Below are 11,842 nucleotides of genomic sequence, written 5' to 3'. Positions count from 1 at the left end.
AATAAAGTAATTATTTATGCCTTAAGAATGTTATATTTCATTTTATTTAATTCTTAAATATAAGAAATATAATAATACATATATAATATATATAACACACAAATACACACATATATATATATATATATATATATATATATAATTTTATTAGATTTATTTATATTAAGACACACACATATATAGTAATATTTTTATATACATGTGTGTAATATAAATAAATCTAAAATCTAAATTACAATATATATATATATATATATATGTGTGTGTGTGTGTGTGAGATAATATATACACATAATATGTAATATAATATAATGTTTTATTTATGGAGCAGTCACATTTCACCCCAAAATAAAAAAAGAAATTGTTCTGCATAAAGAAAATTAACTTCTTTTTTTTTTTTTTTTTTTACATTTTAACATTTATTATTTGCATGACAATTAAGCACATTTTCCACCCAAATTAATGCCGTTTTTTTTTGGAATTACAATTATTTTCAATTGTCTCATTAGATTCTCATTACTGTAATACAGTCTTATATTCTTAAATTAAATGAATAATTTCACTTTACAGGAATGATAAACGGGCTTACTCTGAATGGTGCCACAACAGCTTTTTCTTTAAGCAAAATATATCTACTTTGAGGTGAAATATGAGATCCCGAGATTCGTCCTTTCAGTGAATAATATTTAATACTACACAATTTAAATCCCATTTGAAAGTTTATTTATAGAATTTCACTGCAGAATATGAAGTTGCCCAACTGCCTGAAAATGAAACGCTAGATTTAAATCCATTATTTGAATGCTCTATTTTTAAGCAGTTTTCAAAAACCGAAAGTAGGAGCAGAACCGAAAGTTTTTTAAACAAATCAATCAAATACCCCAGCAGGTTTAAACAGTGGCCCATCATTAATCTTAAACTCTTCCTCCTCTCAATATTTTGGTTCCCTATCCAAGTGTTCTTTGGCCGAGCTCAGATGGCTCAACTGACATTAATGAGGGTTAAACTTTGACTATGTTCAGTACAAAAATGCAGCCGCCAACAATCTCAAGCACAGCGTACAGCTCCACACATCTCCACATCATCTTCATGCGCTCAATCATACTCCACAGTTCCTGTACATTTAAACTATTAAAGTTTCTCATTCGCTCTAGATGCTCAGGGTGTTCAGCGCTGGCACAAGAGTGACGGCTTCAGGTCCATTCTGATTCTGGTCATGTGACCCTTTGCCCTGTAAAACCTTCTGTCTATGTCTCTCCTCTTGACGTTTCTTCTTTTCTAGACGCTGTTGCTCTTTCCTTTGTTTATTAGAGAGCTAAAAAGCATAAAAATTACAAAGAACACGTAATTATTTTCATCTGAGAATCTCAAATATTACATATTTTATCATTCAAAATGATCTGTTACCTTGGGTTTATGTGAGATGCTGCCCTCTGTTGGAGATATGATTTCACTACATTCAGCCTGCATGCCTTGACATAAAGGGTGCGTCCCTGAGGCCGAATCTCTCTGTGATGATTGGTTGTTCAGTTCAGACTCCAGCCAATCACTGTGGCATGTCTGTGATGTGGCATTTGATTGACATAGATTGTCTGATTGACCTGCGGACACAAAATAGCGGTGAGAGCATATTGGGAGTAAAGGAAACAGAATTAAAACATTGATTTAAAAATGAACGGACTGTCGGCACAGAGAATGTTCAAGATCAGCTCTTCATCTTCAGAGAGAGAGCGCGAGGGAGAGGCGCCTCTCGACTTCTCCTTCTGACCATCTCCAAAGCGTCTGGAATTATTCAGACTCTATCCAAAGAAAAGATGAGAAAGTCACATGATAAGAGCTAAGCAAATCACAAACAAGGTCACCTACAGTGCATCTGGAAAGTATTCAGAGTGCTTCACTTTTTCCACATTTTGTTATGTTACAGCCTTATTCCTGGATTAACTGGATTAAATTCATTATTTTCCTCAAAATTCTACAAACAATACCCCATAATGACAATGTGAAAGAAGTTTGTTTGAAATCTTTGCAAATTTATTAAAAATAAAAAACGAAAATAAATCACATGTACATAAGTATTCACAGCCTTTGCTCAATACTTTGTTGAAGCACCTTTTTGAGTATGATGCTACAAGCTTGGCACACCTATTTTTGGGCAGTTTCTCCCATTCTTCTTTGCAGGACCTCTCAAGCTCCATCAGGTTGGATGGGGAGCGTCGGTGCACAGATCTCTCCAGAGATGTTCAATCGGGTTCAAGTCTGGGCTCTGGCTGGGCCACTCAAGGACATTCACAGAGTTGTCCCGTAGCCACTCCTTTGTTATCTTGGCTGTGTGCTTAGAGTCGTTGTCCTGTTGGAAGATGAACCTTCGCCCGAGTCCGAGGTCCAGAGAGCTCTGGAGCAGGTTTTAATCAAGGATGTCTCTGTACATTGCTGCATTCATCTTTCCCCTCGATCCTGACTAGTTCCTGCCGCTGAAAATCATCCCCACAGCATGATGCTGCCACCACCATGCTTCACTGTAGGGATAGTATTGGCCAGGTGATGAGTGGTGCCTGGTTTCCTCCAGACATGACGCTTGCTATTTAGGCCAAAGAGTTCAATCTTTGTTTCATCAGACCAGAGAATTTTGTTTCTCGTGGTCTGAGAGTCCTCCAGGTGCCTTTTGGCAAACTCCAGGCAGGCTGTCATGTGCCTTTTACTGAGGAGTGGCATCTGTTTGGCCACTCTACCATACAGGCCTGATTGGTGGAGTGCTGCAGAGATGGTTGTTCTTCTGGAAGGTTCTCCTCTCTCCACAGAGAAACACTGGAGCTCTATCAGAGTGACCATCGGGTTCTTGGTCACCTCCCTGACTAAGGCCCTTCTCCCCTGATCGCTCAGTTTGGCTGGGTGGCCCACTCTAGGAAAAGTCCTGGTGGTTCCAAACTTCTTCCATTTACGGATGATGGAGGCCACTGTGCTCATTGGGACCTTCAATGCTGCAGAAATTTTTCTTTCCCAGATCTGTGCCTCGATACACTCCTGTCTCGGAGGTCTACAGACAATTCCATGTCTTGGTTTGTGCTCTGACATGCACTGTTAACTGTGGGACCTTATACTTTCCTGAATTTACCACAGGTGGACTCCAGTCAAGCTGTAGAAACATCTCAAGGATGATCAGTGGAAACAGGATGCACCTGAGCTCAATTTTGAGTGACATGGCAAAGGCTGTGAATACTTATGTACATGTAATTTTTTTTGTTTATTATTTTTAATAAATTTGCAAAGATTTCAAACAAACTTCTTTCACGTTGTCATTATGGAGTATTGTTTGTAGAATTTTGAGGAAAATAATGAATTTAATCCATTTTGGAATAAGGCTGTAACATAACAACAGTGAAATATTATTATATAATATTGTGAAATAGTATTACAATATAAAATAACTGTTTTCTATTTTCATATAATTTAAAATGTAATGTATTTCTGTGATGTGAATTTTCAGCATCATTATTCCAGTCTTAAGAGTCACATGATCCTTCAGAAATCATTCAAATATGCTGATTTGCTGCTCAAGAAACATTTCTGATTATTATTATTAACATTATAAATGTCTTCACTGTTATTTTTGATCAATTTAATGTCCTTGCTGAAGAAAAATATTCATTTTGTTCCGAAAAAAAAAAAAAAAACCCTGACCCCACACTTCTGAATGGTAAATGGTCCTTTAGGAAATGTCTATCTTTGGTTCATGCATGTGTCTGATGTTTGTTTAGTTGACAGACCTCTATTCGTAGATGTGCCGGACTCTCAGAGTTGTCTCCAATCTTCCGGACGCTGTCATAATGGTCTCCATAGCGATATGCGATGTGTAGCTCGCGGCACGACGGCTTGTCTGTACCATTTATCTAAATGGCAAGGATAGAAAAAAAGCATTAATAAAAACACACTTTAGAATTACATGAATCAAATGTATAAATGCTCGATCACCTCCCACAATGGATTGTTCAGCTGATGAATAACCACTTTCAACTGCTGGCTGCGAGCGAAGGCCACGATGGCATCATTACCGGCAAACGTGCCCGGCTGTGAGAGGTTTGACACTGAGAACGAAAAAAATGACAAGGATTTCTTCAATGACATACCTGAGCTTTCCTGCAGGAATACACTGGAATAGCTGGATAACACAACACTCAAATTTAGTGTATATATATATAATATTGACTAATATAATTATAAGTCAGAATATATATTTATAAATCCTGAATATATAGTTATAACTCTGAATATATAAATCTGAATATATATATATAGTTGTAAGTCTGAATATATAAATGTAAATCCTGAATGTATAATTATTAGTCAGAATATATATTTATAAATCCTGAATATATAGTTTTAACTCTGAATATATAAATATAAATCTGAATATATATAAAGTTATATGTCTGAATATATAAATATAAATCCTGAATGTATAATTATTAGTCAGAATATATAGTTATAAGTCTGAATATATAAATGTAAATCCTGAATATATAATTATTAGTCAATATATATTTATAAATCCTGAATATGTAGTTATAACTCTGAATATATAAATATAAATCTGAATATATAGTTATATATGTCTGAATATAAAAATGTAAATCCTGAATGTATAATTATTAGTCAGAATATATATTTATAAATCCCAAATATACAGTTATAACTATGAATATATAAATATAAATCTGAATATATATTGTTATAAGTATGAATATATAAATGTGGATCCTGAATATATAATTATTAGTCAGAATATATATTTATAAATCCTGAATATAGTTATAACTCTGAATATATAAATGTAAATACTGAATGTATAGTTATCAGTCAAAATATATAGTTATAAATCCTGAATATATAATATTGTCTACTTCTTAGGTCCTGAATTTTAGCACAGGATTGTGGGTATTGCACATAATTTTACTCATTTCATGCTTATAATGTGCTAAATTCCTGCAAACAATTATTAGCATGCAGGTTAAATGAATGAACTAATTCATCCGGATGAACATATTGAATATATATATTGCAAGTTATAACTAGATTAATTTTTTATTTTAACATATTTTTTTTTTATATTTTCGTATCGTTAATACAGTATTACAGTATTTATTTATTTTGAATATTGATTTTTTTACTTTGATATTTTCCATTTTAGTTTAAGTTTTAGTAATGTTACTGTGTATTTTTGTCAGTTTAATTAGTTTTCAATTAAATCCAAATTTAAATGAATAGTCTACACCATAGCTATAATGATAACGTCACAGAGGAACAATATCATTGGAAACAATTTCAGAATTTTTTTTTTTTCCAGCTGATGAATGATAAAAACATTGACAGCCAATCAGAATCCATCCTGCTTTAAAGAGCTCGAGCATTTAAAGTGACAGACGACATAAACTGCAGCATACGCTTAGAATAAACAGAATGATATTGTGCGTTTAAGTGGATGCTAATATAGTTATCTTAATAGCTATCGTCATAGTTTAGATTTATTTTCAACTTAAGACTTCGACTTCAAAATTAAAAATGTTATCTTGGCAACTAACTGAAATAAAATTCAGTTAACGTTTATTTTATTCCAATTAAAGTTGTAATACTTTTATAGTGGCTCATGTCAAATGTCTGTAGTACAAATGGTGTGGGACAAGTTTTTATTCAAAGTTTAAACCATAATTAACAGTAATTTCTGGCGTTAATGTGAGTTGCAATCCAATCCGGTTTTGTTTAAGCAGAAATTTCAGTTTATTTTAATCCAGTTTAATCCAGTTTTAATCCACACACTTTAGAGACTTCTCTTACAGTGCTGTGTGAACGGCACGTCGTCTTCAACGAAGGGCTCGAAGTCCTGCCTGTGGGTCATCATGTACTGAACCGTCTCCTGCCGCAGATGCAGGTGACCCCGCGAATGTCCCTCCAGCTGATCTCCAAGAGCTCGGAACAAACAGTTTCTGCGGGACAACGTGAGAAACAGAAGCTTGACTCTTTAAGGAACCGCATATGATCATCACAATCATCCTGTAACAGAAGCCCACACATACCCGTCTCCAGGCACCTCTCGGAGTTTGAGACCCAGAGCCTGAAGCTGGTTGGAAAAGCTGACAAACTCCTCTCCATCTTCCCCTCCTGGAGGTCTGTTCTTTTTGTCCTTGGCCAGAGCCCGGCGGGCCGCCCGCTCATCTCTCTTCCTCTCTAATTCACACTTCCTGTTTCCCTTTATGGGCTTTCCTGACTGTTTCCTTGACATGATGATGCGCTGTATTACACTCAGTGATGACGCAGCCGTTTATCTGTCACACACACAAGACCTAAAACAACACAGCATAAGATTCACACCGTCAGTTATGACAAGGGGAAGTGCTTAAAATAAACACTCAATATGACAACCAAAATAAAATGTGTGACATACAGTGCATGACCCTAACAGAAATTACCGTGGTAAATACTAACTTTACTATTTCCGCAAATATCGTCATTTAATACTAATTCAAAATAAATTTATATAGGATTACATTCAAATAGTTTGAATGCGTGGTGGCTAAAACCAAAATAAGATTAAATTAGTGCTGTCTAATCGAATAATCGCATCTTAGGTAGATAGATAGATAGATAGATAGATAGATAGATAGATAGGATAGATAGGATAGATAGACAGAGACAGATAGATAGACAGAGAAAGATAGATAGATAGATAGATAGATAGATAGACAGATGATAGACAGATAGATAGATAGATAGATAGATTTTTTTCTCATTGTAATGTCATTAACAGTGGATATGTATAGTGTTGTGCTCATGGTTTTACTCACCTAAACAGTACTGAAGCCAATGAATCATGTTTGCAGATGTGAAATGTTTGTTTGCTGTCTGTCTATATGAATTATTATATAAATTGTGTAATGACTCCAACAGAAACAAGTTCAGAGTCATGTACTGCTAATACCAGAGACTGATAAAGAGAACCGCAGCGTGATGTGTCAGAAATGACGCGTAATAAACTGTTTCTGTCAGATTTTACAGCGTTTAAACGATAAAATGAGTATGTTTGTTGAAGAGGAAAGACAGTTAATGTGTGTCATACAACTGTACTCACATTATTTGTTGACAGTAAGAAAGACAATCACTGGACGACAATATGACCACTAACTCCGGTAAATCTCACTCTGAGCTGTCCAGGGTTTGTTTACTTCCTAAACAAGCCCGGGCCTCGCTTCCGGTTCCGGCTTTGATTTCAAAATAAAGCCACGGCCGCGGCAAGTCATTAAAAAAATACGTTTTAAATTAGAATATTTATCTTAAAAATTACAAAAATATAAATAAATATAGTTATTATTGTGTATGGTGTTGTTTGAGTATATTATTTGTTTGAAAAAAAAAAAGGTTTTCCTCACACAAATAATGTTTTGGATTGTGAGTTCTTGGATTATATATCCTGAATCGTAATCTAGCTATAATAACAATAATTATAAGTTTTCAAAATGTATCTTTCCCTACATAGACAAGAAATTGTCTTTTTTTTTAAGTGTATTTGTAGTATATTTTAATCACCATCACTTGACAATTTTTTTCATTTAAATCTTTTTTTTTTTTTCTTTTTCATTTCCATTTTTATAGCAAACAGAGAAGATTCCTTTATCCGATTTTCCTTGTTAGACATATGCAAACATGTTTATGTAATAATAAATTAATTATTTCCACAAAAGCACACCTGAGAGAAAAGACTCTTAATATGACATTAACAACAAAACACTCTTATTTGATGCAGAATCAAAATATCATCTTACAGTACAACAGAGTAATGCAGAGATTGAGTAAATATGAATTTATTTTATGGCAGTAAAAGATAGCACACTCTACACGTGACTTTTATACATCCTTTATAAATAGTTATCATCTAATAAAAAATCATTACACCATCTAAACAGACATACGTAACAGTCGTAAACTTTCAAGTCATTTCCCTCTCCGTGCTGCTCTGCAGCGCTCAGTACAATAACTTGGTCCATTGGTTCCTCATGACAGGTCAGTGCACAAGCAGAACTTCATTTTGGCTCAACTTTCGTTTTCGTTTTTAAGGGCACGAGCCTTATGAAGCATGAGCTCTGAAGCTCATCCTCCTCTGTCTGGTCATGGGCAGTTCCTTAGCCTTGGCCTCCATCGCGGCATCCATTTCGTCGTCTTCAGGGATGGAGGTTTGTGGCTCCTGGACCTGCTCTTTTACGGTTATGAGCTCCTGCACCTTTAGCATCTCAAAATCAGGCTCCTCATGGTCAGGGAAGAGGGAAGCGGCAACCTGCACCACGCCGCTCACCATTCCCAGGACGGCGAACGTGCCGCCCACTAGGTAGACCTTCAGGCAACCCTTGGAGGGACCGGACCTCAGCATTTCCTTAGCGAAAGGGATGATCTCATGCATGTCCATTTTAGTTGTGTTACGTCTGTGAAAGGAAACAAGAGCGTCAGAGGTCATGATATGAGAATATAACAAAATGAACTATATTACATTAATAAACAGCCTACTGCTGGAATGAAGTCTTATCTTAAAATCAACATTAAATGCTGTTCGCAAAACAGTTTATTTTCATATCTTAGGATATTTAATTATAATATTTATCAAATAAGGAACATGCATTAAAGGGATAGTTCACCCAAAAAATTTAAATTCTGTTCCAAACCTGTATGAGTTTCTTTCTTCTCATGAACACAAAAGAAGATATTTTGAAGAATGTTGCTGACCAAACGGTTTTTGGTCCCCATTTACTTCCATAGTATTTTTTTTTTCTTCCATACTGGAAGTCAATGGGGACCAAAAACTGTTTGGCTATCAACATTCTTCAAATTTCATATTCTTCAAAATATCTTTAGCAGAAGAAAGAAACTCTTACAGGTTTGGAACAACCTGAGGGTGAGTAAATGATGACAGAATTTTCATTTTTGGGTGAACCGTCCCTTTAAGAAAGTAAAGTTCCGGGAAGCAAAGCTTATTTTTAGGCCTGAAAGCAACATTTTAAGTTTTGAAAAATGTTAATAGGCTATACCAAATGACTAAAATCTGTTTATTTTTTACTTTTATTATATAAGCTACTGTCAACCACTTTAAGACAGATGGTAAAGACTAAGCAACATTATGAATCAAACAAGTAGATTTACCACTAACTGAGGTAAATACCAAAATAAGTGCCATACACATTATGGTAACACATGACACTAAAAAATCCAATAAACTCTAATTTAACAACTTAAGATGTAACATCAAACCCTAATGTACATAACTGATAAGAAAGAAACAATTATTTCAACGAAAAACCATCAAATGTGAGCTGTGATTTGCTCTTTTTCGCTTCTAAAAACTGTACAACACTAGGCCTACATGACGAATTTCACAGAATATATATATATATATATATATATATGCAGAAAAATACTCACTTGTAAAACGCAGAAGAACCCGCTCATAGAAGAACTTCTTTGCTTATCCTCAGAGTTTCAGTGGCTGCTGCAGGTACAGAAGCTCTGCCTATTTAAGGCTAGTGGGTCTCGGTCAACACCCACACGATATGAATATTCATGAGGCTGGAAAAGAGACGCAACTTTTGTCCAAGTTGCTTCATGTGAGCGGGGAGTGACTCCGGGTCTGCGGGCGAGAGATGAACCGTGTCTGCCAAGTTCCACAAAGACATTGGAGGAAATCTGTGTGGTGGTCACGTGATAACGCCATGAAACGCAATGTACGTGAGGAGTGAGTGTAAACAAACTCACGACGAGGTTTTTATTAGTACAGAGAACTTGATGATCCAGCTGTGATAGTTAATACTAAATCTACACAGATTAAAAGTTCACAGATTATTTTTATGGCTTTGTGAGGAAAGGTAAAACACGTTACAGTCGGCCTGGATGATATGAAACGTAAACAAAGACATGTGAGGAATAGAATAGGTCTTAAAACATTAAAAAATGTACTGTAGTGGTAACATGGTGCTTTTATAGCTAAAAAGTTTTTGAAAAAGTCTCTGATGCTCACCAAGGCTGTTTATTTAATGTCAAAGCAGAGAAATATTAGTTTAAAATAACTGTTTTCTATTTTAAAATATTTTAATTTATTCCTGTGATCAAAGCTGAATTTTCAGCATCATTACTCCAGTCTTCAGTGTCACATGATCCTTCAGAAATCATTCTAATATGATGATTTAGTGCTCAAGAAACATTTCTTATTATTATCAATGTTGAAAACATTTTTGCGGATTAATATTTTTTGTGGGAGCTGTGTCAAAAGTTTAGGGTAAGATTTAAAAAAAGAAAAATTAATACTTTAATTCAGCAAGCACATTAATTTGATCAAAATTGTCAGTAAAGATAATTATATTATAGAATATTATTAATTATTAATAAAAAATAATCAAAATAATATTACAAAAGATTTCTATTTCAAATAAATGCTGTTCCTTTGAACTTTATATTCAAATAATCCTGGAAAAAATGTACACAAAAATATTAAGCATCAAAAACATTAATAGTAATAAGAACCATTATTAATAATTGATTAATAATCATGTAACCCTGAAGGTTAAGGTAATAGATTCAGGATACTCCAAACAATAATTGTATCACATGGTACTGTATCTCCATTGTACAATGTGCAAATAAACATAGCAATACTGTGGTACCTTGTAAGTGATACATTAGTAAGTAAAGGGAAATAAAAATACATAAGGTGCGTCAGAAATTTACTGTCAGAAAGCTATAATGGTGAGGTAAATTCCTCCTGTTTGTTGTTTTTAGACAGGAAATTAGACTATGATAAGAGATGCCACATCATTGGCTATAATGACCTTTACTCCACTGCCCTCTGATCGTGCTCTTATATTAACAAGCCTGATGAATGAAATAAAGAACCAATAATATAACGCAAGTTTATCGTAACGGTTCTTAAATGCTTCAAAAGTAAACAAAAATGTCTTCAAATAAAACAATTGAAATGTATTAATAATACCATGAGCTGCATTTTTTATTTAATATAATTAATTTAAATATAATTATATATTTTATATAAAACATGTGTTTTAATCTTTTAATTTTATTTTTAAATTAACATTAAGGCTTTGCAACGGTATGATACTGTATTTATGAAGTTTAAAGGGGAATTGAAAAAGTCTTTAAGCAGTTATCAATAGTTCAAAAGCAAAACACAATATGCCATTTATGCCACCATTAATCATTTAAGCCACTGCAATATCTTTTTCTTCAAAGACAGGTTGTAAACACTGCAAGAGTCAATGATTTTGCATTAAGATGGAGTTTGTAAACAGCAAACATGCTGACCTTTCACTTTCAGAAATGTCAAGCACATCCTGAAAATGGAGTAAGAATCATCAGTGCTGTGTCTCTCGGGAGGCTGCTTGCATATGAGGTGAGAAGGCAGTTGAATGTTGGGTAAGGGACTCACTGTAGACATGCTGCCTCATCAGATACTTTTGACCTGTTTGGCTCTGATATGAGCCATGCTCTCTTCCCTAGATGCACAGACAGTGTTGGGAAACCACGTTCAACACGCGCAGCCCGTGCTGGAGCAGCAGACGTGACCGTTCACACTGAACACAGGAAGGAACTCATTTCCCTCATGACAACTTGTGTTGTCATGGTAATGACTATGACAATGTTGATATGTTTGTTCTTGGTGGAATAGATCTGCTACACTGCTGCTGCTGCTGCTGTTATTGCGGCTGCTGCCGTTATTGCTGCTGCTGCTATTGCTGCAGTTATTGCGGCTGCTGGTGTTATTGCTGCTGCTGCTGTTAATGTTGCTGTTATTGCGGCT

At 34.8% G+C, this 11,842-nt stretch overlaps 2 protein-coding genes across 3 annotated transcripts; both read right to left on the bottom strand.

Annotated features, from left to right (window-relative positions):
* Positions 1-700: 700 nt before the first annotated feature.
* otud3 (OTU deubiquitinase 3) lies at positions 701-7,262 on the bottom strand. 2 transcript variants are annotated; one of them, XM_051879645.1, is made up of 8 exons: positions 7,121-7,262; positions 6,069-6,335; positions 5,830-5,978; positions 3,970-4,082; positions 3,765-3,887; positions 1,682-1,799; positions 1,408-1,601; positions 701-1,315 (listed from the first exon to the last, which is right to left on the bottom strand). In XM_051879645.1, exons 2-8 carry the CDS (start codon positions 6,272-6,274, stop codon positions 1,151-1,153), a joined length of 1,068 nt encoding a protein of 355 aa, XP_051735605.1. In that variant the 5' UTR covers positions 6,275-6,335; positions 7,121-7,262; the 3' UTR covers positions 701-1,150. The 2 variants fall into 2 exon arrangements, with proteins under 2 accessions (XP_051735605.1, XP_051735606.1); XM_051879646.1 differs by lacking the exon at positions 7,121-7,262 and adding an exon at positions 6,837-7,062.
* A 572-nt stretch (positions 7,263-7,834) lies between these two features.
* Positions 7,835-9,717, bottom strand: g0s2 (G0/G1 switch 2). The gene is made up of 2 exons (XM_051879647.1): positions 9,457-9,717; positions 7,835-8,465 (listed from the first exon to the last, which is right to left on the bottom strand). Exon 2 carries the CDS (start codon positions 8,447-8,449, stop codon positions 8,114-8,116), a length of 336 nt encoding a protein of 111 aa, XP_051735607.1. The 5' UTR covers positions 8,450-8,465; positions 9,457-9,717; the 3' UTR covers positions 7,835-8,113.
* Positions 9,718-11,842: the final 2,125 nt, after the last annotated feature.

This window comes from Ctenopharyngodon idella, chromosome 22 (assembly GCF_019924925.1).
Source record: "Ctenopharyngodon idella isolate HZGC_01 chromosome 22, HZGC01, whole genome shotgun sequence".
NCBI classification, from domain to species: Eukaryota; Metazoa; Chordata; class Actinopteri; order Cypriniformes; family Xenocyprididae; genus Ctenopharyngodon; species Ctenopharyngodon idella.
This window is presented reverse-complemented; position numbering and strand designations above follow the sequence as displayed.

Excerpts from the sequence above, each read along its gene's own strand:
- otud3 (XM_051879645.1), bottom strand. The coding sequence starts at position 6,274 with ATGTCAAGGAAACAGTCAGGAAAGCCCATAAAGGGAAACAGGAAGTGT. Across the intron at positions 1,800-3,764 it reads CGGCACATCTACGAATAGAG|AGTCTGAATAATTCCAGACG; the intron begins GTCTGTCAACTA and ends TTCTTTGGATAG. Across the intron at positions 1,316-1,407 it reads GCATCTCACATAAACCCAAG|CTCTCTAATAAACAAAGGAA; the intron begins GTAACAGATCAT and ends TATGCTTTTTAG.
- g0s2 (XM_051879647.1), bottom strand. The coding sequence starts at position 8,449 with ATGGACATGCATGAGATCATCCCTTTCGCTAAGGAAATGCTGAGGTCC.